The sequence below is a fragment of the Phalacrocorax carbo genome, chromosome 3, assembly GCF_963921805.1.
Source record: "Phalacrocorax carbo chromosome 3, bPhaCar2.1, whole genome shotgun sequence".
Taxonomy (NCBI): Eukaryota; Metazoa; Chordata; class Aves; order Suliformes; family Phalacrocoracidae; genus Phalacrocorax; species Phalacrocorax carbo.
The window spans coordinates 61,498,479-61,524,994 of NC_087515.1; the positions used below are offsets into that span (position 1 = coordinate 61,498,479).

The following is a 26,516-nucleotide window of genomic DNA, read 5'->3' on the forward strand; positions in this document are numbered from 1 at the left end:
TTAATCTCTCAGGGAGATAAAGGGAAAGGGTTTGGTTTAGTAAAAAGAAGAGGGAGCCTATGGTGAAAAGGGTAATGGAGCATTCAGACAACATCTACGAGTTTTTATACCATGTGGTTTACAGAAAATTCCTGCAAGTTTTAATAGATTATTAAAAAAAAAACAACTCCAACCCCCCAAAAAAGTATAAGCAAATTTTACAGGACTGTCTGAATCTTAACACTTGAAGAATGGTTTATGTGAATGGTTTTGCTATTTTGCATGGGTTTGTATGGCAGAGTCAACTCTAAGTGGAAAAATAGGTGGTCTGGAATGGAGAATATTTTGAGTGAAGCAATAAAAGGAAGTGGGAGGGTATAAATATTTCGTACACCATAATGGATGGATGAGATGATAGTATACATAGAAGTCAGAGGTGTGATCATAATCAAATGAAATAAAACAAAATAAAAACCCTAAATCTTTAGTAGAAGAGTCACTGGAAGAAAAAAAAAAATCCTTATTTTGAAAAAATAAAATCCAGTTGAGATGGTACTGCTGCATGTCACAGTGGATAAATAAATGCTTATTGGTTTGACTGCACAATTTATCACAATAATGCTGTTAGTTTAACAGGAGCTCACCTCAGCCATGCTTTGATTTCTTTAAAAGCTGTAAGGTTTCATTAAAACACTCCCTTTTTCTTTTCTATTTTTTCCTTTCTAAATAAGAATTTCTCTGTGGCTAACTTGCAAATGCCAGTTAAATCATGAGTTTTAATATAGTATTCAGAGAGCTTTTTTTCAAATAAACAGCATTTTATTAATTGTTTTCCATTTTTTTTTCTTCTGCCTCTCATTTCAGAACGGTTTGATCACCACTGTCCCTGGGTAGGCAACTGTGTGGGGAAAAGAAACTACAGATTTTTTTATATGTTTATTTTATCTCTGTCCTTTCTGACAGTCTTTATATTTGCATTCGTTATCACCCACGTCATCCTTCGTAAGTATGCTGGTGAAATCAGATTACGTATGTAGCCATTTGCTTGAGTTTTTTATTTTTAAGTTAATCTTTTGATCATTCAGGGTTTGTTTATTTATTTATTTGCCTTTTCTCTGAAGCTTCATAGTCCCCAGTGAGTCCCATTCTGGTCTGTAGTAGACCCTGGTCATGGTAGTCATTCATTTAGCACTGGCTTTATCCTAATACGGTGTTAATTTTAATAATTTTTTGGGATGGTTTATTGGAAAAGCAGCACACATACTGTATGTTTAAGTACACAGATAGTATCATTTTCCCAAAGAACTTTTGTGTGCTTTTTTTAACTGTAAGCATGGGTCACTTGCCATCCAAATAAAAAGGTAAATTGCTAGGAAATGGATTGGAGCTATTTTATACTTTTTTTGTTTGCTGTTTAGTTTTACATATCTTTCTACCCCATTTTTAACACAAGTTACTTTCATTTGCATAGACATTCTGAGAATAACCAATTTATAATGGAGTGAATCAGATAAGCTATAGGAAAATGAATATTCAAAAGTTTGATTATTTTGTATTCTGGATTGGGGTTGAGGAGAGTATTTTCAAGACTCTTTCAGATAGTGTCTTTTTTCCCACACATATAACAAATTTTGTTAGCTCCTATATGATGATGATGATCTAATTTATGGTGACAGGTTATATGCCTTGTCTTTAAAGACATTTTGTATGTTGTGGGGTTTTTTTAACCTGCTATATGTCACTAGGAAGCTTAAGAGTGTTCTATCTTTTCACTAATTATATAGGGTATTACTTTGAACAGTATTTCTTTAATCATTTGGAAATGTGATCTTTTCATTCCTTTATATTACATATTACAATGGAAACCTGATAGAAGTAATAAGTTCAGTTTATAACACATTTATAAAGTTATGAACTTGATAATGGCAATATTTAGAGAATACTTTACTGAAAAATGTGCCAGATTGTGCTCAATTTCCTAAAATACTTACACTGTGCAGGGATGAAAATTTGTATTTTAAAAAAACAGAACTCCTCCTCTTGTGCTTCACAAAAGGAGGATAAGAGCACTGAGTGGCTCTCCTGTAGCTCAGAAATCTAGTACATAGACTAGAGCTAGGGGCACTTGTAATTTTGGGGGAGTCTGGATCAACAGGTTGTTCTCACTGCCAGATACAGCATTTCTAATATCAGTTGAAAGAGCAGAGAGAAGATGTACATACTATTTTAAAAAGGGAAAAGTAGTTATTGGGAAGAGAACACTTTCCATTAATACTCAAATCCTTGATATTTATTTGGGCATATATGAGCATATTCATGCACACTTTTTACATTTAAGAAGAAGGAAGCATGGGTTTTTTTGTCATCTTGCTCTGCTAGAATTCCGTAGTTGAAAACACCAGCCTGACAATATAAAGCTACTTTTGAAGCAGCCTACCTGTATTTCATAAATAGTACAGTGCTTTTATTTGCCATTTTCAGCATATGAATTAGCAATACTATGCCAATATTTCATGTTCTGTATATCAAGTGGAGGTATCCAGTGGATTTTAACTTTGCAGTGTCCATACCTAATTCTAAGTGTGAATTAGGCAAAGAGCAGAGAAATGAATTGTTCCTCTGTGTGGTTGAGCAGCACTTTAGCACTGTGTAGGTGTTACAGATAATGTATAGTAAATGCTAAATGCTGACTTGTTTAAGTGTATCAGCTACAAAAACTTCTCACTATGGAGGTTTATCTAGCTTGAATGAGACAGTAAAAACCTCCCTAGTTCTAATGACTGTTGGGTCCTCAAAGGCAATGGAAGCAGGTATGAATTGTGGTTGGTTCCTTGATGTTTGTTCGCTACGTTTGAGCTTCAAGCCCAGCTTTCCAATTTATCTACAATAATCCTGACTGTATCCAAAGAAGAGTTCTTTACAAATAAGGTTTTTTAATCATATCTATCACTTCACTATCTCTGTGCCCATCATGCATCTAGAATTCTTCATATCTACCTTTCTAACAGTTACCACTCAACCATTTTCATTCTGATTTGCAGCCCTGCAGTTATTCAGCTGATTCTAACCATTAAGCAGGATTCTCAGTTACTTAATCTGAACCTTTGCAACTGGCATAGTGATTTGTGTTAGTGTCTCTGAATAAAGTCTCAGTTTTTAGACCTGGGACTATGATCTTCCTGCAGTGTTTCAAAATCATCCATATGTATTTCCACAAGTTCTGGCAAAATTCTTGGTTCTAAAGGAAGTCCTGTTGACTTAATAAAATCCTCTTCTTAGCTCTTCTGCAGATGATCCTAGTAGGACTATCTCCCCATCAGCAACACTTTATTCTAGATATCCTGTGTTAGATTGAATGTCTTCTGACAATATCCTTTTAGGAAGGGACTGAGGGAGATTTATAGCAACTTGTAGGCATTGACCTTAAAAAAAAAAAATCCTTTACAGTTCATCTTAATGGGGAAGTCCTTTCTCTGACCTTTTTGATTACATAGGAAACCTGGGGGCTTTTGGTTTTTTGGGTTTTGTTTGTTTATTTTTAATATCTCTTGATTTAGAAAATAGTTGAAATCTGTTTCATTTTTAATAAATCTTGCAAGCTGGCATTTTTAGTTGGCCTAGGTGGTGATGAGATATGAGATATATCTTAACTTTATGTTTTCTGAGGCCTTACTTTTGAGGCATTCATTGGAAACTTGCCCTTTCTAGTATTAAGAATGTTTGCACATAGTATTATTGAAGATGATAAAATCAATTTGTAAATCAGATACTTTAAAGGTATTGTCTTGCAAGATTTTATTCCATCTCCCCAAGCTTAACACATTTTTCAGTAGTAGTGCCTATCTTCACAGTTACTCAGCTCTGTTTGAGGCATCAGTATTTCAACTGAATGTTGCAGTGAGGAACCTTCCTCTTTCCAGTATGAATATTGGGAACTGCTTGAAAGAGTGTGACCAGCAGTAGGGAATAGAGGTCACACCTACCTGCTGCCATTGCCATTAAGGATCCTAAAAATAGTAAGAAGGTAGGGGGAGTTCCACTAGTCTTGTGCCTTGAGGCTAAGAACCAGTTATGAGAGTCTGAAAAGACTCAGAAATACAAGGTAAGTAACTTTCCCTTTTGAATGGCAAACAGTAAAATTGACCAGGCAGGTCTAGAGAATATATATGTATACAGACACACTTTTTTTTTTTCTTCTTTGTTTTAAAGACAAAGTTCTCGCTTCATACAAACCTTCAGATGAATTTAACTGCTCTGGGAAGGACTTTCAACCTGATGCATTTAAATCATTTAAATTATAAAGTCAAATGCAAACTGTGTGACATTGAGTCAGTTTCTACAGACTAATTCACTTGTTGCATATTTATCAGAAAATTGCCAAATTGCCCTTTTTGATGAATATCTCATGCTTGTGGAACCCAAGTGGATGCTTCTGCATCTCTAGTTCATTGGAGCATGCTGCTCGAGCTCTTTTCAGCAAGTAGATATTCTCTTATTTACTCAGAGGCAACAAACACCTATTAGAAAAAACCTTCTGTGCAGATGCAGTAGGAACAGGATTATAGTCTAGAGAACTTCGGCTGCTTCCAGAAAAAAGGAGGGAAAGCTGAGAATCTGTGTTTATAGTATAAATTTTTCAAAGTAAAAAAGTTGCTTTGAAAAGCAGTATTTCAAACTAAAAAAGTAGGTTATAATTTTTTTGTTTCCTTATTAGGTCTGAAAAGAACAGGAATAATCAGAAATCTTGTTCATGGGAAAGTATGCATGCATCAATTTGATATGACTGAGAAAATATCCTGCAGATGTTAGGCCTGATAACTTACCCAAGGGTTTTTTCTGATGTTGTTGCTGCTGAGCAACATAATCTCAGATTTATACTAGTAAATCTATTCAGTGATTATTCAGTTGATCTTCAAATATTAACTGCGTTAACTATGCTGAAAACAGCCTGTAGTCCAGTTTCCTACTCAGCTGGTAATTTTGGGTTCTATTTCTACAGGTTCTCAACAAACAGGGTTCCTCAGTGCCCTGAAGGACAGTCCTGCAAGATATCCTTTCACTGAAACAAATGTAGATCTTGTTGCAAAATAACATCTGAGAATGTGTTTGTGCTTGCTTTCTTGCTCTTGTTGGATATGTGCATTTGGGACTTTATCAGTTAAGGATTTCATCACTTCCTGCACAACAGGATTTCTCACCACATGTTGGAGGTAGGAAAGAGACTGTAGCCTGGGGTGGCTTTTATTCTTCATCTTTTGCAGAGTACTACTCTTGTCAAAGGTCTGTAGTTTCCATGTGTGATGGAAAAATGGTCCATGTATTTGTGATGGAGTTCATAAATATATCTCACACTATACCCGTGCTGTGGTTTCATTTAAAATATTGAATAAATCTTTTGCTTTTACAACAAAGTATCCAAAATGGCTGATTCTTGACAGGATAGAAGAAACAGATTGTGGAACAACTGAAGCCATAAGCTGTCCCTGAAGAGTTCAATTCCTGAAAGTAGTCTTATATTTAATTACTGTTTTTAGAGAAGTAATTTTCAAGTATCAGCTTCTATTAGGTTACATAAAAGTATACACATGCATACACAGTGACTGCTATTGTTGTTCAGCCTGGAGAAGAGAAGGCTCTGGGGAGATGTCATTGTGGTCCTTAAATATACAAAGGAGGCTCCTAAAAAGGGCAGACTTATTCCCAGGGCCTGTAGTGACAAGGGGCAATGGTTTTCAACTGAAATAAGATAGATTTAGGTTGGCTATAATGAAGGAAGTTTTTACAGTGAGGGTGGAGAGACACTGGAATGTGTTGCCTAGAAAGGAGGTGGTAGATGTCCCATCCCTGGAAGTGTTCGAGATCAGAGTGGATGGGGCTTTGAGCAACCTGGTCTAGTGAAAGATGTCCCCACCCATGGTGGGGGTTGGACTAGATGATCTTTAAAGGTCCCTCTTCTGACCCAAACCATTCTGAGATTCTGGTGTGTAAATACTCCGTATTCTTTTTGTCACTTCATAGGAGGTTTCTGTATATTTTTCTACTCAGTAAGAATGGAAAATATTCCTTTTTCCTGTCTGAAAGCAGCTAACATAATGGAAAAATGGGAAGCTGACATAACTTCTGTGTAGTTACTTCCTTACATTTCTGTACAGGCAGTAAGCTTCACACTCCTTGTGTACGTGTTTTGAATGGTTTGTGTCTGAATAAGCAGTTTGCACCTCTCACAGAGCTACCATAAAAAGAATTCTTGCTTGTACTTGTGCTGAGGAAAAGTCTTTTGTCTATTGTGCCTCACACAGTTTGCTCTTCTCCACAGAAGAGCAGGAGAAAAAACCTCTTACTCTGTCATTCATAGTTGTGCATAAAGGCAGACCCCACTTTCCAGATAGTTTTTCCAAGTATCAAATTCTCCAAATTCTGCAGATAAGACTTTGTGTGTGTGTATGTGTTCATCAGGTAGAGTCACTGAGCTGTAAACTCCCTTTTCAAGCAAAGCCACTGCTCAGATTTCTTTTTTGTACAAATGACTTTACAAAGCAGAAACAGACTGTTCTAAATAGCACAACAATAGCTTCCAATTAAAACAATTGCAATCACTTCTTATAAAAAATGATTCTTTCAAACTGTTTTCAAACTGAGAATAGCTTTCAATTGTCCTTAAATCAAAAGGTAATTGATTACACATTTGAGGATCCTTGTACAGGAGCAATGGGTTGCTTATTCATAATTTTTATCCAGACGTGCTGATTTGAAAGTCTCAGTAGCACATCTTGTAAAAATGGCCTGGTTTGATAGTGATGTGTTAGACAATTTAAAAGCTTGGTTAGTGTCCCTAACAGTAAAAATTGAAATTGTCCAAATAGTATCAGGAACGCTGCTTTGGGGCAAGCCAGTCAATTCAGGCACAGAGAACATTGCCATTTCTATCTTGCTAATGACCCTGTGTGAGATACCGAGGGAGTGTTATACCATATTATGCTTGTAAGTTATACTTTATATTGAAAATATGTTGCGGTTTTGCATTTGCTTTTTCATTAATAGACTCATGTTTAATTAATGGAGTCATGTTAATCTAGCAGGAACCACCCCTGCTACTCTAGAGATCTTTGGATCTTGGTGTGGGGAACTGAAATTGGTCCCTTTCTTGGGAAAAGAAGTTCCTTTCAGCGGGGAACTGAGAGGTCTTGAACTGAAAGGAATTATCTTTTTTGCCAGTAGGAATTACTGTGTGGACGGAGAAATTTGCATTTCAGGACCCTCCTGATTGTAATTATCATGACGAACATCCGGTCAGTGGCGTGCTCAGTCATCCGATGAGGTTACAGGAAGCCCTCCTCCCTCTCAGGTTCCCCTTTTCTGACCTGGTGATTCTTCCTCTCTAGTCTTCGTGTGTAGATTGCACCCAACAGTGCTCATCTACCGCCTTCCTTACAATTTCTACCCTCTCAAAGCCCAGTTAGGTGGACTTGTATTGTGTGTAATGTTTTGGGGCTGTTTCCTTCCTTTACACCTTTCTGAACTCTCTGCTAATAACAGTCTACTTCCTTACCCATTCTCCCTCATTCTCCTTGCTTTAGCTGTGGCTGTTGCACAGTCAGCTGAGACTGAGTTCCTATCTTGTGTTGGTTTGAGTCTCCACGTAGCTTGAGGAGGAAGGAGATGAGAGGGAGAGAGTAGTGAACATGCTGCTCAGCAATGCACTTTGGTCATCCTGCTTCTTTTGGAGCAGATCTGCTCAGAATGCAAATGGCTCTCTTCTGGCTTTTATACCACTCTGAGTGAAGCAGATTCTAGAGGAATTTATACAGGCAACTCAGGTAGTTCCCAATTCATTAGGTGAGAGTAGACCTGCAATTCAAAAGCCATCACTGTTAACTAATATTAGGATTATTTATCGCAAAAACTTATGTCCAACCATGCATTTTCCAGTCTGTGTTTCTGTATAATGGTGAGGAGCTGTTGTATTTCTCTTCTATTGATAGTCCAGGGATAAGGATGGGTTTGTATGTTTTAAGGGTGTGTCCCTGTTCTGGAATATTTTGAGTTGATGTTGTCTTGGAAACTGACTTCACTAAAGGTTAGCATATGGTTAATATACGGATTATTTTTTTCCTATTCTTTTCCCAATATCTTGTTCCTACTGATTTATTATATCTATTTGCCTAGGAACCAAAGCCTTTTCTGCTGTTGATTCATATTGCCTAAAAAAAATTTACCACTGAAGTGTTGTAGAAACTAACATTCTCAAAGCAGATGTATTCTGAGTTCATGGCTATTGTGTGTAAATAAAATATATATATAAATAAAAAACTATGGCAGGAAGCCTTCTGTAGAAATTTGCTCTTTATGCTTGATTATGTAAAGTTTAGAAGCAACTTTATTCTCTTATTGTAGAGACTCTTTTAGAGTTAAAGGAATGATATAAACTGAGGTAAGTGTGCAACACTGAGTGCTGACTGACTTTCCTAGTATACCAATCTCACTTTTAAAGCCTGGTTACTTCTTTATGGCATTTGGGTTGTGCAGTTTATGAAGAGTGAAAACACAGGTAGTTTGACAAGTTCTAGTGGTGCGCGCACACATGCACACGCGCACCTTCCTGCCCTCTTGGAGGTGTGGGTGCTCTTTCTGTATGTGTTCCTGTGCCTGCTCCCTACAACACGGAGGTGAGAAAGCACCCCACGGGCTTACATACATGTACCTCAGGTGCAAGTCCCTATGTGTTGCACCCCATGCTGGCAGTCTGCTGCCTGGTTGCAGACTGCTAACAGTGTTTGACAGGGAGGATGCTCTGTCTGGGCTAGGCGAATGCCAGCAGAGTGACTGGTGGCTGTACCAAACCAAGTTTTGACTGCTGCTGTTCCCCCTTCAAGTTCTCTTCTGCCATTCTTTGTGATTTTCTTACAATTCGGGCTGATGCCTCCATCAAAAAGTCTTGTAATTCCTCAGCTACTGTTTAATAGCAGCACAGTGAGTTGGGAGTTGATAGTCTTCCTCTTTAACATGATACGTTTGGGGTAAATGCTGCTGTTTTGAGTGTTCAAACCAATCCCAACTATTTACACTCACAGGCTTAACAGGAGTTGTTATCCAGGCCATTTGCCAAGGCTGGGCAGTACAGGCACCCCCACAGTTGTAATGTAGACTATATCTAGTTATTAGAGGGACTTGAGAGAGCAAGCAGACTTTGTCTTTTACTCAGACTAGTGCATTTTGATGCTAGTGTTAGAATCCCTATCAGCATCTTAATTTCAGTAACAGAAAAAAGCCAGAAGAGTCTAGCAGTTAGAACATATGACTGGGATGCGGTTTACCCAGTTGTTGTTGCTATATGTATAAGCGCAGCTCTTAGAACCCTTAGTCCTGGCTCAAGACTCCCATTGTTCACTAAATATTTACATAAACATATCTGTTCAGTCTTTGCTATTCAGCTAGCCTTGGGTTACCTCAGTTGTGTTTGATCTTCCCCTCACCCCACCAGAACTTGTTATTTAGTATTACTTATCACTTTACCTGTCTTAATATGAATGTGATGACTTTTATATGATGAACACAAAAATTTGAATTTCAGCAATTAAGATCAGAACCACTCATCAGTAATTTCTAGCCTTTTTCAGTCTGCAGACCCTTAAATATTTGCTGGTGTAGATGCTATTCAGTGGCCTGTACACTAAAGCCTACTGACAATAGGCTTCCTTTTCTGAGTTTAATTTTTGCTGACCCTTTTGGAGTACGCCAAGGATCTCAAGGGACTTGTGGACTATAAGTTGACTACCCTGAATTTTATTATTTTAACTGCTTATTATTGGATATAATATTTTTTTCCATTTGCATATATTTCCTTGACTTTCAATTACTGTGCTGGAAGCTGTGGTGTGTTTTTTCTCAGTATGGTCCATTGTTGGCCTCTCAGGTTTTCACACGTATTTGATCAGCTCCAATCAAACAACAAATGAAGATGTAAGTTCATAATATATTTCTACATATGTGTTTCTAAGTAGTAATGAGGAGGTTTTTCTCTGTTATTGTTAGAGAAGTCATACCTGCCTGCATAATTTTGTGAATGCCTCAGTAGGAAAGAAGGAAGTAACCTGGTCATGCTTGATTCAAAATATCAGAAGGTATCTTTTGGACTAGATTTGTGGCTTGAAAATGTGCTGGTTACATAGTGTGTCCATTATGATTTACACCCACAGGACCTGTATCTTGAAACAGGAAAATATAGAAGAGAGGAGACAAAGAAACAAGTGTATTTTATACAGTAGGAAATTATTCAGTATCTCTTGTTCAGTGGGAGTCCTAAATATTCTTTGACGGAAAAATTGCTTATTGTAAAAACTGCAGAGTGTGTTGAATTTTCAAAACAAAAATTTTGTCCTTTATTTTATTCTTCCTTTGAAATTTCTTTGCCAGTCTGAGGTCTAAAACATCTGTCAAGGAGTATATAATTAATTTAAAGGTCCACTTGCTCATTTCTACAGTTGTCCTATTTTGCACATTGGTTTCCATTATTTTGGTGTGAAATTATGTTTAGCTATGTGTGGAGGCTTCATGTGTCCTTCCCTAACTAAAAGGAGAAATACCAAATGGATAAAAGGAGAAAATAAAAATAGCTAGGTAGCTAATGGTATAAAAAGCTTGTTGGAATTTAGCAAGTAATCTAACAAATTACTGCAGGCGTAAAATTATTTTATTTTAATTTTCTGTTGTACCTTTTTTCATAGGTACCTGGCAAATATGAAAGTAGCCTCTTTGGGACTGTCAAACACATGTTTTATTATTGTTTAAGGTCACAGTTAAAATTAGATATTTTATAATAAATACCAATCAACCAGAAAAAAAACTTACCAAGCAGGCTCGGAATTAATTGTGCCTCAGCATCAAGTACCTGAGCAAGTGGCCTGACTTGGAAGAAATCTACCTTGTTAGTAAGACAGATGAGATACTCTGGTATTCTTCAGTTATTAGGTTTAGGCCAACATTGTCTCTTTAGATAGACCCAGCATGCTTCTACTATCCCCCCTTCCCTCAAATAAATGTCAGGTTTGGATTGTTGAAAATCAGATAGCAGGAAACTGCAGCAGTGTAACATGTCTGAATTCCAAGTAAACTGTTCAGTAATTTCATTTAAAGCATACATTTCCAGTTGAATAGAGTCAGACGTTTTACTCAGGCTCTCAAGTATCTCACAAAAGAAAAGCAAGGATAGCTAAAAGAAAACTTAATATGTGCTAAAAGGTAGTAATGACTGCAGTCGCTTCATAATATTTCAGAGTCATTAGAGAACTTTAGGGAAGATAATGTTGTGTGGTATTGCACAGCTTGAGAAGTTACCCAAGAGTATGGAAAGAGTGAGCTCTATTGCTGGCTTTAATGGTATGTTGCAGTTGAACCTCTTCTGTAGAACATTCCATAATATTTGTAAAATTAAGCTTAGACCATTATGTTTAGATGCTGAAATTCCTACTGTAAGTATATTGATCCTTTGAGATTTAGGCTTGTCTAAATCTATAGAGGTAAAGTATGTGCTTGCTTGTAAGATTTTAGGGTCGAGCCTTTCATAACCACTCAAAGCTCGAAGCTGTTTGGAAAGTGTGATAATGGGTTTTCTCTGGTCTGCCTCTGATGTGAGTAGTATGTTGCTGCTTTGGTAACCCTTAATTTGTCTCAGCCATTTTCTGTATTGTATTATATGTGATGCATCTTGTTCGTATCTCTTCAGATTAAAGGATCATGGTCAAATAAAAGAGGTAAAGAAAACTATAATCCATACAGTTATGGCAACATCTTTACTAATTGCTGTGCTGCACTCTGTGGGCCCCTCTCTCCAAGGTAAGAGTATCAAAAGTATTGTTAGTATAAATGAAACCAAATGATTATTGATGAAAAGAATATTCTTTCTGGTTGCTTGAGTTTACTCAACAAAAATAATGTTTTGTTTCACCGTCCATTGGAAGTTTTAATTAAGTCTGTCTTCAGTAGTAAAGAGATAAGTTGGTAAACTGTGGTTAAACTAGGTTCCTGCAAAATGTATTTAAGGTTGACATCTGAAATTAAAATAAACTTGTTTACCTGTTGTTTGAACTTTTGCCACTGCAGTTAATAGCTTTGAGGTGTAAGAGGTTTCTAGTTGTTAGCTGTTGCGTGATGGGCGATTTGAAAGTTATTGAACTCTTACATATCTCACAAATGTGACATGAGTTTAGAAACCTTAATTCTACAACTAGCTTGATAATTGTTCATTTTTGTCTTTTCACTCTGAACAGTTTTATTTAAATAGACAGTAATTTTTCTTTATTTATACTATTGTTAACATATATACATTAAGCTGAATTTGGTGGTCTTACACAAAAGCAATTCCAGAGAGAGCTTAATGGATTAATTTTTGCTGCATACATTTTCTCTTTTGAAAACCAAAAGATTTGTATATGCAAGGTTGCAGATGGTTTTTCAGCGTGAACAAAATATAATAGAGCTGAGACTAGAGAAGTAAAACTGATAGCTGGAAAGACTTAATTCTCTTCTTATTCCAATGCTCAGTGGTTAGGTAGTTCATGTCCTACATGTACAGTAGAGGCCCAGCTCCTCTGTAGAGAGTGGCTGACATCTTGTATGTTATTTTCGTGGCATACTCATCAGTAGAAGCTGTTTTGTTTTGCCTGGAATTATATAGTTATGAATCTGGATTAGCGAGAAGAAAGAAAGTAAATGACTTTATAGTCCAGTGGCTAAGGTGTTTCATTGGAAGTGGGATTTCTGTCTTTGCTATTATGAATATCAGAGGTGGTTCTTCTACGAGCAGTTGAAGGTCAACAGGAGAGACTGTCATCTTTTCCTAAGGAGGAGACAACTGCATTAAGATTTCCACGTACTGGGTTAACACTATAATCCCTGTGGTGAGAAAGAGTAACCCATTTCTTTGCTTCCTGCCTATATGAATAGTGCCTGAAGCCAGCCCTTTAATTCTGCCATTTTGCTTTTCATAAAAGTATGTGACATAAAAACAAAACACCATGCTTCAAATGGAAATCTTTATTAAAACTACATAATGTTTCTCAGTATTCCAAATAGACTCTTAGGCTCATACAAATAGCAGCATGCAATTAGACCAGACTGGCTTTGGTTTTTGTGTTTTAACAGAGTTTGTACATTTTTTCCTAAATTCCATGTAGCAACGTGACTTTAGATGCGAAGTATATGTAGAGTTTCTGCAGGGACATATTTTGTGACCAATAGTAAAAATTACTGACTGTAAAATGTAAATTATAACCTTGCTTCTTTTTGAGTTTTAATCTCAGCTCTGTCACTAAATATACATTTTTCCTTAAATTCTAGTAAAGTGGTTTTGCAGCAATTACAGCTTAAAATTCAAAATGTTCAAGTGCCTTTGAGAATAGAATGCAGATTAAGAGAGCATGTGTAAATAATCCGAATTTTTCTCAATTTTGTTAAAGATCATGTTTCTCATTTTTAAACCTGTGCTAGCAAATTCAGAATGCATTTTACATGCTCTCAACAGTAACTTTCAAATCTTATTTTGATCCGTAGTTGTCAACATAGGTCTAAGTAGTGTTCTGATCTAATAAATCAAATAACCTTTTTAAGCATCTGATTTTTGAGGGAGTGCTTTCCACATGACAGATGGTAATCTCAGGTGGTTTTCTGTGTGTTCTGAAGGTACATAAAAACCTGTTCTGCAGACCTTCCTGAGGAGAGCTTAAACTGGTCTCTAAGTGGTAGAAACCTCATTGACATTTGAGGGGGGGAAATGCCTTTGATTTTCCTATGCATCCTGTTCTTGTCTTTTAAAATTGAAGCCATCTTGACCCTTTAGTGAATTTAGAGGTTCCATAAATCAGCAAATAAAAGCAGTTCTGTGCTGACTTTAGCTCTCAGGTGTTTTAAGGCATTCCTGACATTATGTCTTTGTAACTAGAACTATAAACCCTCCAGTTAAAATTTGATATCCTGTGGTAAAATCTGTAGTTTTCCAGATGGGAAGTAACATTGTTCAGGTTACAGGAAAAAAAACAACAACATTTTGGCCTATGGTTATAAATATATGGAACTATAATTGAAAGCTACGTATAATTTTAAGAAACAACAACTTTTAATGAATTGAAGCATAAGCAGTTGAAAAGTTTTTTGTTTGTGTTTTTTTGTTGATGTTTGGTTTTTTTGTTGGGGTTTTTTTTGTGGGGGTTTTTTTGGTTGGTTGTTTTGTTGTGTTGTTGGGTTTTTGTTTGGGTGGGTTTTTTTTGTATTAGCTCATACCACTTCCATACATGTGGAATACAATACTTCATTCTGTACATTCAGCCTTTTAGGAGTATTAACTAACAGAACCTAAGTGAGGTTTATAATTCTCAAAAAGAGAGTAAAATTTTGGAATTTTAGCAAAATCTTTAGCTAGCTCAGATTATTACATTCTATTTTTTTATAATCTTACTTGGATTTTTAGTTATTTTTATTAATTTTTATGCAAAACATTTTCTTAGATGAAAATAGGAATTTTATGAGCGTATCACTTTGGTAAGAATAGTGGAGCACTATAAATAGTGTTAAGTAGCTGTCATGAAACACCCAGCAAATAAGTTGTCTGAACAAAAATTCCTCTTTCTTTCTTTCTAAACTTTGTGATTAAGTAGCTTTAATTTAGAGGTGTGAAAACCAAAAACAAAAGAACCTTCAAAATAGATACTGATTCAAAGTGCATTAGTGAGTTTTGTAATTTGTTTTCACACCTGTAGTTTAAAATTCTTGGGTTTTGTGGTATTTGCTGGTAAACTACTAAACCTTTAATCTATGCTAAAAATCCGGAAAAGTAGCAGTACATATGACTACGTGGTGGGCCGTATTACAAGAAAACAGTTACTTTGCTGGTGAGTAGGAATGAAGTCTTGTACTTCAGCTGAATAAAAGGGGACATTTGAAGGTATTGGCGAGGTACTAAGGTTTGTTGTATGATAAAAATTTTCTCTTTCTTTTTATCGAGAGGAGGTAGTTACTGATCAGAAATATCTCTAACACTTTTTCTTTGTTGTGATTATTCTGTAGCTTAATTGACAGAAGAGGATTTATACAACCAGATACACCGCAATTAGCAGGACCATCAAATGGCATTACTATGTACGGGGCCACACAATCGCAGAGCAACATGGTAGGAATCATCCCATAGTGTTGTTCATCAAGATTCCTGTGAATGTTTTCCTTCTCCACTTTCATGTGAACTAATCAAGTAATAACTAACTGGATACAGCTGACACTCTGGGTGGAATGGCGTGTTTATTAACAGTAAAGAAAAAAAAAAACTGCAAGGCTCTTTTTGCTGTATGTTCTACCCACTGTAGTAGTTATTGCTCATGGATTCTAAAAAGAGAGGCTTTTCTACACTGTTGATTTACTGAATTTACTGGCATTTTGACTTGTACGGTTGACATCTGCTGTGTTTTGAACTGGAATATTCAAGTATCATGGACTTGCTCTGGCTCATCATTTTCCAGCTAATTGTTATTTTGTATGGCACTTTCTTCACACTCTTATTTCCTCCTTTGCTTGTACACTCTGGTTTTGCATAGACTAATGTATTTTAAAAAGCAAAGGTGAACAAAGAGGAGTTTCTAGGGGAGAAGTATGTTGAAGAAAGAGCAGGAGGACACTGAACTTCCAATGAACAGAAAATGGCAACTGGATTGTTACAACAAAAGCTTTTAAGCATCTTTGAAACCGTGCCAATAGTTTTTACTTAGTTTGTTGCTGGTAGCATTGGCTATCATAATGGAAGATAGGATTTCCAGTGCCAAGAAGAAGAGAATAACTGGAATGAGATCTTTTTCCAAAGGCAAGCATCTTACATATGTGCCTGTTTCTGAATTGTTATCCACATATCTTCATATGTGGGTTCTAATACTTTATCAAAGAAACCCTGAGTTGTGGACACCCTCCCTCTGCCAGAAAAGAGGAGGCCACAAGTCCTTCTAATGTAATTCAGCCTTTCTTTTGAACAGAAGAAGAAAAGGCTCACTATTCCTAGACAGATTAGTTTTAGTGTCACTGATAAACTGGTATAAAAATTTTGCTGTAGTTCCTAAGCTGGTTTTACTTATTTTGAGGATTAAATAGAAGATTTGTTAGTTTACTTAATGAGAAAATGTATTAAAGACACAGTATTAACTCTGAATCTTCTATGAGGTGCAGTGGTGCAGAACAAGGTAATGCTCCATGTGAATTTCACTCAAAAAAAAAAAAAAGTAACTGAAAAGAGAAAAGGAGGTTAAGGAAAAAAAAAAAGAAAGAGAGAAAGCAAACCTTAGTAGTAGACTGAGGTCCTTCAGGGATTAGCCAAACTTTCAGACTCTGTTAAGACTCCTTATTTGTGAGGATCATTAAGCCACAATAAGTCCTTGGCATTAAACTATCTTAACTTTATAAGAATGTTTGCATTGTAAGAAGACACTATCATTATATACTAGTTATTAATGAGAAAATCTTGTTCCAGTTTGATAGAAAATTGACTACATTTTTCTCTAGAAATTGAGAAATCTGTTATGTTATTACTTTAAGTCAAACAGGTAGCTTTTATGGTTTTAGAGTGTAATACATGTAAATACACAAATTCTTCAAAGATTTGAACTTCTTATATCCTAGATCACACTACTCAAGCTGGGAAAGGCTTGGGTTCTTTACAGTTATCAGTCACTTGGAAATGTGCAGCTTTCATTCCTGAAAATGATCTCTCAGAAAAACCTTGAAAAATGTAATAGGTCATGTTTGGTGTGGAGGAATATCTTTGTGATGCCATTTTTCTCAGGGTGTTATTCCTGGTCTGTATCCGAGACAATTGGCTTCTAGTGGCAGTTGGCTATCAACATTAACATTTTTCCCTTGAGTTTTGTTGCAAACTGTTAAAGACCTGCTTAGTTTCCCAGTCTCTCTAGCACTATTTTCTCTTCCCTATTTAATATCTTGCATTCTTTCCTGGATTGCTTGAAGCAATGAGAATTATAAATTCATTTCCAGCTGGCAGCAATGCACAAGGAGAAACTTTGCCTCAGATTTGTTCTTGGTTTACATTTCCCTTTTTAAATGTTCTAAGGTCAACATTTTTGCTCTTCTCAGTAGACTCTGTACCTACTTTCAGGTTCCCATCTCTCCTATCTTATAAAGCAGCAAACAACAAGACTGATTTCCCTATTTCACAATTAAGACCTCAATCTCATCCACAAAACATATACTGCCTTTTTTTTTCTACCAAAAGTACTTCACCTTACTGCTAGCTTAGCTGTTTTCAGCCATTCTGTACCAGATTTCCTGTTCCAATTTAAATGTCAACAGAAATTGTCATTCTCTTTAAACCTTTTTCCCTGTGAAGTGACCCCCTAGTACTTTTCCGGACTTTACAGTATCTGTTTCTCTCGGCTTTCCTCCCAATACACAGTCTTAGATTCTTCTGAAGTAGTATGGGAGCAGGAGCACTGGGAACACCAGCCATTCACTTGTTCTCCCTTGAAAAAGACTGCTGAAGCTTCTTGAGTGAAAGGCAGTGGAGTACGCTTTATGGCAGAAGCATAACAAGGCATGCAGCATCCTGCTGGGTTTTCTGGGTTTGGGTTTTTTTTTAAAGGAGGAATCTCTGCAAGATTCTCTAGAATCCTTCTTGCTAGAAGTTCAGATGCAAGCATAAAAATTTCCTGTGGTGATTGCTGGTCAAGCCCAAGACTCCCGTGGAAGCAAAACAGTAGAGGGAAAGTCTTTGTGGAAGAAAGGTTTTCTTTTTACCTCATGTCCTCACTGACAAAGGTTGGGCAGAAGATGGAATATGGTTTAGTCTTTCCTTCTGGAATATTGCATATCTCTTGGGGAAAAAAAAGCAGAGGCATAAAAAGAAAATAACTTCTGTGGAGCTGAGGCAGATGGGCCACAAAGAAATGGCTAATTTGAAGGGTTTGTATCTGGTACTACAGCTTGTATTATTATGGTTTCAGATAAGGACAGGCAAAGTGAAATTCCTTGGCTTAAGAGCATGCGTAGATCTTAGTCTTAGTCCATAAATACTTTTTAAATGGCAGAGGTTTAGTCATTTATACATTATCAGAGATAATTACACTCTGTTAACAGAGTGTAACGCTCTTCAGTACAGGAAATAATTTATTAGAAATCTGAAGTGTGTTCCAGTACACCTTTATGGTGTGTCTCCCTGCATTTCATTCCAGAATGCGTTACATCGTCTTATCTCTACATTGAATCTTAATGTCTAGATGTTATACTCCTTAATCCATATAGTGTGCTAAAATGTCTCTCCTGCCCATTGATATTACAGGAAGATTTTAATGAGCATCTTCTATCACACTCATCTTCTATTATTCCTTCCCCTCCCTCTTTCCTTTCCTTCTCTTCCCTTCCCTCAAATCTTTTGCTCAGTGACTTGTGTCTTCCTAGAGAGAATCCTTGTGCCTCCCCCAACTAGCATCTGGTCATTCTTTAAGTCTCTCTAGGTTTCTTGGTATTATCTTCTGCTTTCGCTTATTTTAATACATCTTTTTGCATAGCACCATTTTTGCATTTAACCTCAAAATAAATATCAGACTAAGTTAAACTTGCCAAACACTTCTTTTCAGTGCAATACATAATCTCTGATTCAGGATACCATTTTGGGGGTATTATTTTTGTATTTAACAGCTTTGGTGGTAATTTTGCCTTTGAGACTTTGAATATTTCATATAGGAGCTACCCTACTTGTGCTAGTGACTCTGTCACAATCTCAGAAAGTCAGGGTTGTTGCTATAATCAGGGCTTCATAGACCCAGACTGTGATTTTTTTTTTTCTCTAGATCTTTATAAAGATCTTTTTCTCCTGTTTTGTCCTTAGTATCTCCCTTATTTTACTAAAAGCTGAAGTTTTATTTACTTTTTTGAAGGCTGGAAGCTCATAATTATTTTTTTTCCTGGTACATTCCCAGTGTTTTAAATCTCTCTTCCAATATAATATAAAATTAATTGCCTAAATTCATTAGTCAGCTGCTTAATATCCTTATCCAAGTGACAAGCATAGTCACTTCCAGTTGATGATCTGCAGGTCGGATATTTCCAGAGTTTTTCCCTATTGCATTTTATTGCTGATTTATTTTTACAAGCTCTTCATTAGTTTAATTGCCCAAGTATCTTCTCATTCTTAGAGGGTTTTTTTTGCACGAAACACAGTATCACATCCATTACAAAATCATCATTTTCTCTGGGTTTTTTTGTTGTTGTTCTCTTTCATTTTAAGGTTTATTTTCTTTCTACTCTGAAAAAAAATTCTTATTTCACCATAAACCCATCAGCTACCATTGCCTGGATCTGCACTTCTGTAGTACATAGCTTTCTCTTAAAAGCCTGTGTTGATTCTTGGGTTTCGATACAGGGTATTTTATTCTTTAGTAACCCATTACGAAGAAACACAGAATCCATCTCTCTCCATGCACTTTCTTAGAGGAATTAGTTTGCTTTATTTTTACTATGATGTCTCTAGGAATTCTCTAATGCCTTATGAAGTGATAGATTTTACTTCCACTTGCCTCTGTGTCAGGACAGGTTTATTTCCTTGTTTTTAAGAAATTCACTTGTACTCCTGCATTCTAGGCATCTCTTGTTCAGCACTTAGGTAGTTACTTGTGTGCCAAATTCCCTTATTTCCAGTTCTCTCTTTCCTTTCCTGGATGCAAATTCTTTAGAGTGCTTCTTTTCTTACTTACACATACCACTGAAAATTATAGGAAACATAACAGTGCATGCGCAAAATCTGTTACCAGTGAGATGTTCAGCAAAGTCCTCTCCCAAATGTTCACATCAGTGTTTCTAACACTGATCTGGAAACAGGAATTCGGCTGATCTGGCCAACTTTAACTCTAACCATCCTAGCGTACTTTCTCCTTTGCTTTCCACATTCTTATTAGTAGGAGTAAGTATTTCTACCGTGGCAGTACAAGGATCAGGAAGGATAGGAGCTCCACTTTGTTGGGAGTTTTACAAGTGTTTTTCCTTGTAGATTTACTGCTGGACTTCACAAATATGATATATTATTGCCCAAAATTGAATTTAGGGCTCTTACCAAGTCAACATCACTACAGTCAAGGTTGATAGAGGGTTTTCATTAAACCATTTTACTTCACAGTTAAAGTGGGTTAAGGCCACATGCAGTAAATCAACTACAGCGTTTTGCTTTGGATTGAGGTATGTTTTAGAAGCAATTCTTTTGATTGTGCATATTTACTGCATTTTTGTTCACATCTCAGAGCAGTATCAGAGCACATGAACTAGATTTCTTTCTGAAGATGTGCTCCCGGAATGCACCCAACATGCTCTAACTATTCATGGCCATTCAGTCCATAAGAACAAACAGTCGCTAGTCTGCAGTAAAATCCCTGGAACAGGTATAGTTTCCCCTTTGGCTTCAGAAGCATTTCTCTTCATAGACCTCCTGGCGCACTGTACTAGTTGCTAGTGGAGCCATTGACTTGGTGAGGTTTGTGGCTCAGTTGTTGCACAGTATCTGCAATATCATGGTTTTGAGTGTGAAATCCTACAGCTGTGGGAACAGTTATTCAGCTCCATCCCTCCACTCTTTACCCATCTATTGTATCCATCTAGAATGGCATTTCAGCATCCTTTCTGTTACTTCACAGCACTGTTATTCAGTGCTGTCAGTCTCCTCCAAACGTATTGGTGTTTGTACGTTATTCAGAGATGCTGAGATAATTCAACCTTCTTTTCTCCATCTTTTTAGAACTGTAACAATTCTTTAATGTTACCAGTGTTTAGAAAATTTTTAACAAAATTAATTTTAAATTCAAAGAAAGTAATCTCTGGCATTAGAAATGTGAAAAATATATTGCCATGTACAACTATGTTAACATGTATTTTTTGTGTAGCTTAGAAAAAAATCAGATTTACTTCAGAAAAAAAAATCAAAAATATTGTTTCCTTAGTTGTTTGTATTTATTACTTGTGAAATAAACAGAATTTTAGGTTTTGTCTAATTTGCTTTAATTTGTGCCTTTTGATGTGGAAATAAATACAGAGATGGCTAAAAACTTCTATGCACATATATAATTGAACTTTTGTACTTGTAGAACTTATTAAAGATGTCTTACCTTCAGAATCCAATGTTCCTCTAAAACAGTGGAAATTTTAAGTGGAAAATAAAATCAGTAGATCTAACTTAAGAAGGTACTGGTGGAATAATTTCTACAGCAGATTTTTAGCTATTTAGATTTCAGTGCTTGGCTTCCTTTTTGTTACAATCATAGTTGTTTTTTATTCTTTTTGAAATGCTGGCATTGAAAATTCATGTGATTAATAGCTGTTAAGACTTTTGGCCCTAAATTTCATTTAGTTAAGAGTGAAATATGGAATCAAGGAAAAACCACCATGCCAGCTCTATAAACAAATCTGATTTCCTTGTTTAGTTCTGAGTTGTTTAGACACAAGAATAGTCTACCCTAATAGTTTATATTGTTTTTATCAGGTGTTTTTGAGCGCTTCATTGAACCCATCTAACCCATCTACCTTTTCTAGTATAAACCCCGCTCTAGTCACTTTTGAAAGATGTTCACAGCCTTTATTTTCTTAAGAAATTTCATGTTGATCACTGTTAAATAGAACAACAACAACAAAAAAAGAAAACCTGAAATGTATCTGAATAAGAGGAGAGGCTTTAGGGAAGTGACAAGTGCATGGAAAATGAAGAGGTATACAGCACCTGAAAAAGTTTTATAAGACTCTGTTTAATGGAGCTTTATGAGGCTACTTTATCTTTTGGATATTGATTCAGTTGAAATGCAGTAGAGTTCAGTAAGAAGAAAATGAGTTCAGGCAATACAATGGGTTCAAGTAAATTACCTTCAGCTAATTTAAAACTGTATAGTTGTATTGCCTGGAACACGTTAACGATTTCCTTTTGAAGGTCAGTGCTGAAGCTTCACTAAAGCATAAGTCAGCTGCTAACATTATTTGTTTTCAATGTACCCCAGTTGTTATGGGCATGCCTTTGTTATTTATCATGCTCTTTGGATACTGCTTTTCAGAGAAGACAGATTTTGTTGGTCTTTTTTGAAGTTTGAAAATTCAGTTAACAGATCTTTAAGGTCTGCACAGTAAGGTTGGTTGAAGGGCTATATTCTGATTGAAATAAGCAGGCATGAATAACGGTATATTAATCAAGACTGAGTTATTCACATTGAATTACTAATTGAAAGCCTGACTTCAAAAGATGCTGATAGTTTTCTTTTTAGTAAGGTACTTATGCAAGCTTTTGGCTTTAAGCCTGTGAGTAATCCCTCTGAAATTAGATGGGACCCCTTCAATTGTTTGGCTGGGGCTGTTCATCATTTTGTGTGACAGAAAATTGTCTGCAACATGTATGAACTCAATGTATGTAATGGGAAGACAGTGCCTTTATCCTTCTGAAAGCATAAGTGTTGGAAAACATGTATCTGAGTAAGGATTGGACTTCTGCCTGTCAAAAAGTAGCTGGTCTGGAAGTCCTAAATCACTTAAACACATTTAAAGTACTACCTATTTACCGTGACCAAGTAGTCTGCTTGCACACTTTCTGAATGTAATGTGCATACATCCATCATTAAAGCTATTCAGTGGTGGAACTGGAGGACCTGAAAACATCAGAGGAAGCATTCATAGTGATGGTTTTCATCATACAGTAAAGCAGCAAAAGTTTTTCCATGAGTTTGCATAGAGTATATCACAGTGGCTTATTAAACTCAAATGGGCATTTTAGGGGATTGCTGTAATGTTAGTAGCGATGGTTATGATTGGAAATATCTCGAACAGATGTTGGGTTTGTAATGTCTTTCAGTAATTTGATATAGATCGAAGAAGTCAGTTGTAAGGCAGAACATACTGGTTTAACAGAATCCTTGAAATAACAACAGTGAATAAGCATGTCTTACGTCTGGATATATCCTTTATTCTGCTTGCTTGCTTCAAAATTTTCTTTGCTGCATTGGAGTTATAGTTCTGTTCATTGACTAGTGTTCCTCTTGCACAGCAGAGCAGCAGTATGGCAAATGAATCTAATAAGATTTTGAGAATCTGCAGATGTTATAACTGATCAGGCTATGAATTAAATATTGTCCTTGGAAGCTCTCAAATATCATGCCAGTTTGTGTTACAGAAACTTAATTTGGCAGTAGGTCTACTACCCACTTAGCTAGCCGGACGTGATTGAAATACCTACCTGTTGTCTTGTCATCTCAAGGAATAAATGATAATTTTGTGTGAACCATCCTTAGGAATGATGTTGAGCCAAAAGCATTCCTAGTAATACTCACTGAGCTTAATTGGATTTATATAATGCTGAATTTGGCTTGTTATTGTGAAAGTGCTTGCCAGAAAATTTGTGATTTGTACCTCGATTATTTACATTATCAAGATTAAATTAAACAAGGAACAGCCTAAAAATCAGGAAAGTTGATATCAAGTTAATGCATCTGCAGTACTGCCTCATTTCTACACATCCTATAGAGTATTGCATATAGTGTAGTATATTCTCTAGAGTGCATGTATAATGTATTAAATTGGGAGGATGGGGGGGAATTTTTGCTCATAGAGGCTGTACTGCCAGCTATATCTTTATAAAACTTCCTGCATCAAAGGAATTCTTCTGGAAAACTTCTGCAGCACCTTAATTCCAACATATGAAGACCAATTTTAAAAAGGCACTTGCCTAGTGTTTTTGAACTTGGAAAGATGCTTGGATTATGCCTTCGGGCCTCTCTGAACTGCTAGCTACTCTAGGGTAAAATGAGTACTGTGGAAGTGATTCATCTCACCTGGAATCGGTGAGGTTTTGAGGCGCCCGATGCAGTTAGTTACACATGGACTGTGCAGCTAGGCTTTCCAAATGGCTTCAAACAAGAATAAGTAAAGCATTTGAGTTACAATACTCAAAATATACTATTTTAGAGCATACCAAAATTCTTAAGTGAACACTGTAAATGGTTGTCATAATTTACTTTGATGGTAATCCAAAGCACTGGCTCAGTTATGCATGCATTCTTTTTTTTTTTTTTTTCCCGGGCAGCATGCAATGGGAGTTTTGGGTGGCTAACCCTGGATCGATACTAATGGCTTTCTTTTTTCTCTTCACATCCCATTCTTTTCCATACCTTTTTGTCCATATTCTCCCTTTTGTTTTCCTTTCTTTTGTTTGCCTTATATGATTTTGACACCCTTCCGTTCTACAGTGTGACCAAGATCAGTGCATTCAGAGCACTAAATTCGTTTTGCAGGCCGCTGCCACCCCCCTGCTACAGAGTGAGCCAAGCATAACTAGTGAAGAGCTACCTTTACCAGGAAAGACTACTATCAGTGGGCCTTGTGCAACTCTAACTCTAGGGCAACCAACACCACCATCTTCTATGCCAAATCTCACATCAGATACAGGTTTGACAGACATGATACCATTAAAAGAGGAACATGAAGGCCATCAGTTTCTCACTCCTGAAGAAGCTCCATCACCCCCTGGGATGCTGCCAAGTGGAAGTCCTATTACACACAGCCATACAATGCACGTCCTGAGTCTAGCCAGCCAGGATTCATTGCATGAAGACTCAGTACGTGGTCTTGTGAAGCTTAGCTCTGTTTGAACAGCTTTTTTGAACATTGCACCATTTCTTGGTGTCTATACAAATCTCTGCTTAACAGGAATGACACTGCAGTACCACTGTAAGACTTCGTAACATGCCTATAATGGATACTTTATCACGTAATGAAGTCTACTAAAAAGACAAGTCACTTTTTCAATGGAGCTGTGGCATTTTTTTGACCAAGTTGTTAATGGTTGTGCTTTGATGGTGACTGCGTTTTATTTTTAAGCAAAACCAGAAACAGTCAATAATCTTGTTTCCTGAAGCTTGGGTACAGCAAGTTGGAATTCAGCCTGTAACAAACACCATGTACAGTACAAAAGAGAGAGATTCTTGGATGTAAGTGTCATGCTCTGTGTTCTATGCTCTTGTAATACACACTTGTTAAGGCTTACCACACTTGTGGCCAGAATGATCTGCACTTACATGTTATGCTACTAATATTTGAGATAGAAAATTACCATTCCATTTGTTAGTTAAAAAAAAAAAAAAAAAAAAAGACTGCAGATAAGGGTTTGCATGCCACGCTACAGTATGTGTTACAGTGGTGTTGGTATTAAGAGAAAGTGCTGCTTTTTTATTTGTGACTTTCAAAGTGCTGTTTCATTTAAAGACAGTGCAACAAACGAAGTAATGGACTGTATTATTTTTTCAATTCATTAAAGTTTATTTTAAATTAATCAGTGGTGCCTAGAAGACGGAGAATTACTGATTTGATCATGTTGCATATCATTTAACCTTCTGTTTAAGTGTTTAGAATGAGGTATTGTGTTGTGCCATACCACGAGATTCTTCCACTCCCTAATGTGATACAATTACCTGTGGACCTCCAATAAAATGACATCCTCTATTTCTTGGACATGTGTACAGTTGTCCTTGCACAGTTTTCCTGGGGAAAGAGGGGGGAAATCATGATTTGTTGACATAGTTTGTAAAGATTTGACTGGAATATGTTTACATAATGAAACCAGAGCTATGGAGGAAGAGCTGGTTACAATTAGGATTGCTTCAGCATCTTTTATGGTTTTGTTTGAGATGTGTATTTGTTCCCATGAGAAGTCTTTACTTGGAAACAGTAGAGTTAGCCTCTGCTTGGACTGTAATTCTGTGTTCCTTATCATATGGCTGAAGGGTAAAGGGCTTAAGATTCAAGACAGACAGCTTAGTGAAGTAATCTTAAATGGTTAACAATAGACTGTAGCTGCCCCCAGCCATAATCCTTCATTTGTATTTGTCCTTTAAGATTTTAAATTGAAATCTTGATTTCCTAGAATTCTCTGCTATTTTTTAAGTAAAGCACAACAAAAAGGTTGAAGAGATTTTTGTAATTATTTTTTGTGATAGCTGAAGAGAGCTGTAGTTAACCTGAGAAAGTTTAATAGCTTTAATACTGTATTTACCATGCTTTTCAGGATGTGGAACCTGGATTCTTCTTTTCTCAGAACAAACTAAGATCTGAGTGTGATTTATCTGATGTTTCTATGGCATGAAAGCATTCACCAGTTAAGAAATATAACAGTTCTCTGTTGTTCACCACAGTCATTCACTGACAACGAGCAAAAAAACTTTTTGGTTTTACTCTCATTGTTGAAATTGAAGGCAGCCTGCAGAAAGTCAGTCACCCATGCTATTGAAGCTTCAGACAAGATACTGACAAATACCCTACTCCTCTAAGATTTCATAAGCAATCTGTTTCCATAATTGATTGTGCTAGCTTTGACCTAATTCAGCCTGTAGAACATAGCAGCGCTTTCTGTCTATGAGTGCCGTAATGGATCCACTAAAGAACCTCTGGCAGACAAGTCTGCCCTCACAGCTATTGGAGCCACCCTCCCAGCATTTTCCTGAAGCTGGGACAGTTTCGAGTTCTTTCCACCAGCCAAACTGTAGTGA

The 26,516-nt window shown here is 36.5% G+C and overlaps 1 protein-coding gene across 4 annotated transcripts in view; it reads left to right on the plus strand.

Moving 5' to 3' along the window:
* Positions 1-25,482, plus strand: part of ZDHHC14 (zinc finger DHHC-type palmitoyltransferase 14) — a 116,210-nt gene extending 90,728 nt beyond the window's left edge. For 2 of the 4 annotated variants that reach the window (XM_009507021.2, XM_009507022.2), the window contains exons 4-9: positions 844-981; positions 4,979-5,027; positions 9,837-9,939; positions 11,702-11,811; positions 15,037-15,139; positions 24,222-25,482. In XM_009507021.2, coding sequence (XP_009505316.1) covers positions 844-981; positions 4,979-5,027; positions 9,837-9,939; positions 11,702-11,811; positions 15,037-15,139; positions 24,222-24,623 — 905 coding nt within the window. In that variant the 3' untranslated portion in view covers positions 24,624-25,482. The remainder of the gene's footprint in view (positions 1-843; positions 982-4,978; positions 5,028-9,836; positions 9,940-11,701; positions 11,812-15,036; positions 15,140-24,221) is intronic. The other 2 variants (XM_064447092.1, XM_009507023.2) reach the window with 1 other exon arrangement.
* Positions 25,483-26,516: the final 1,034 nt, after the last annotated feature.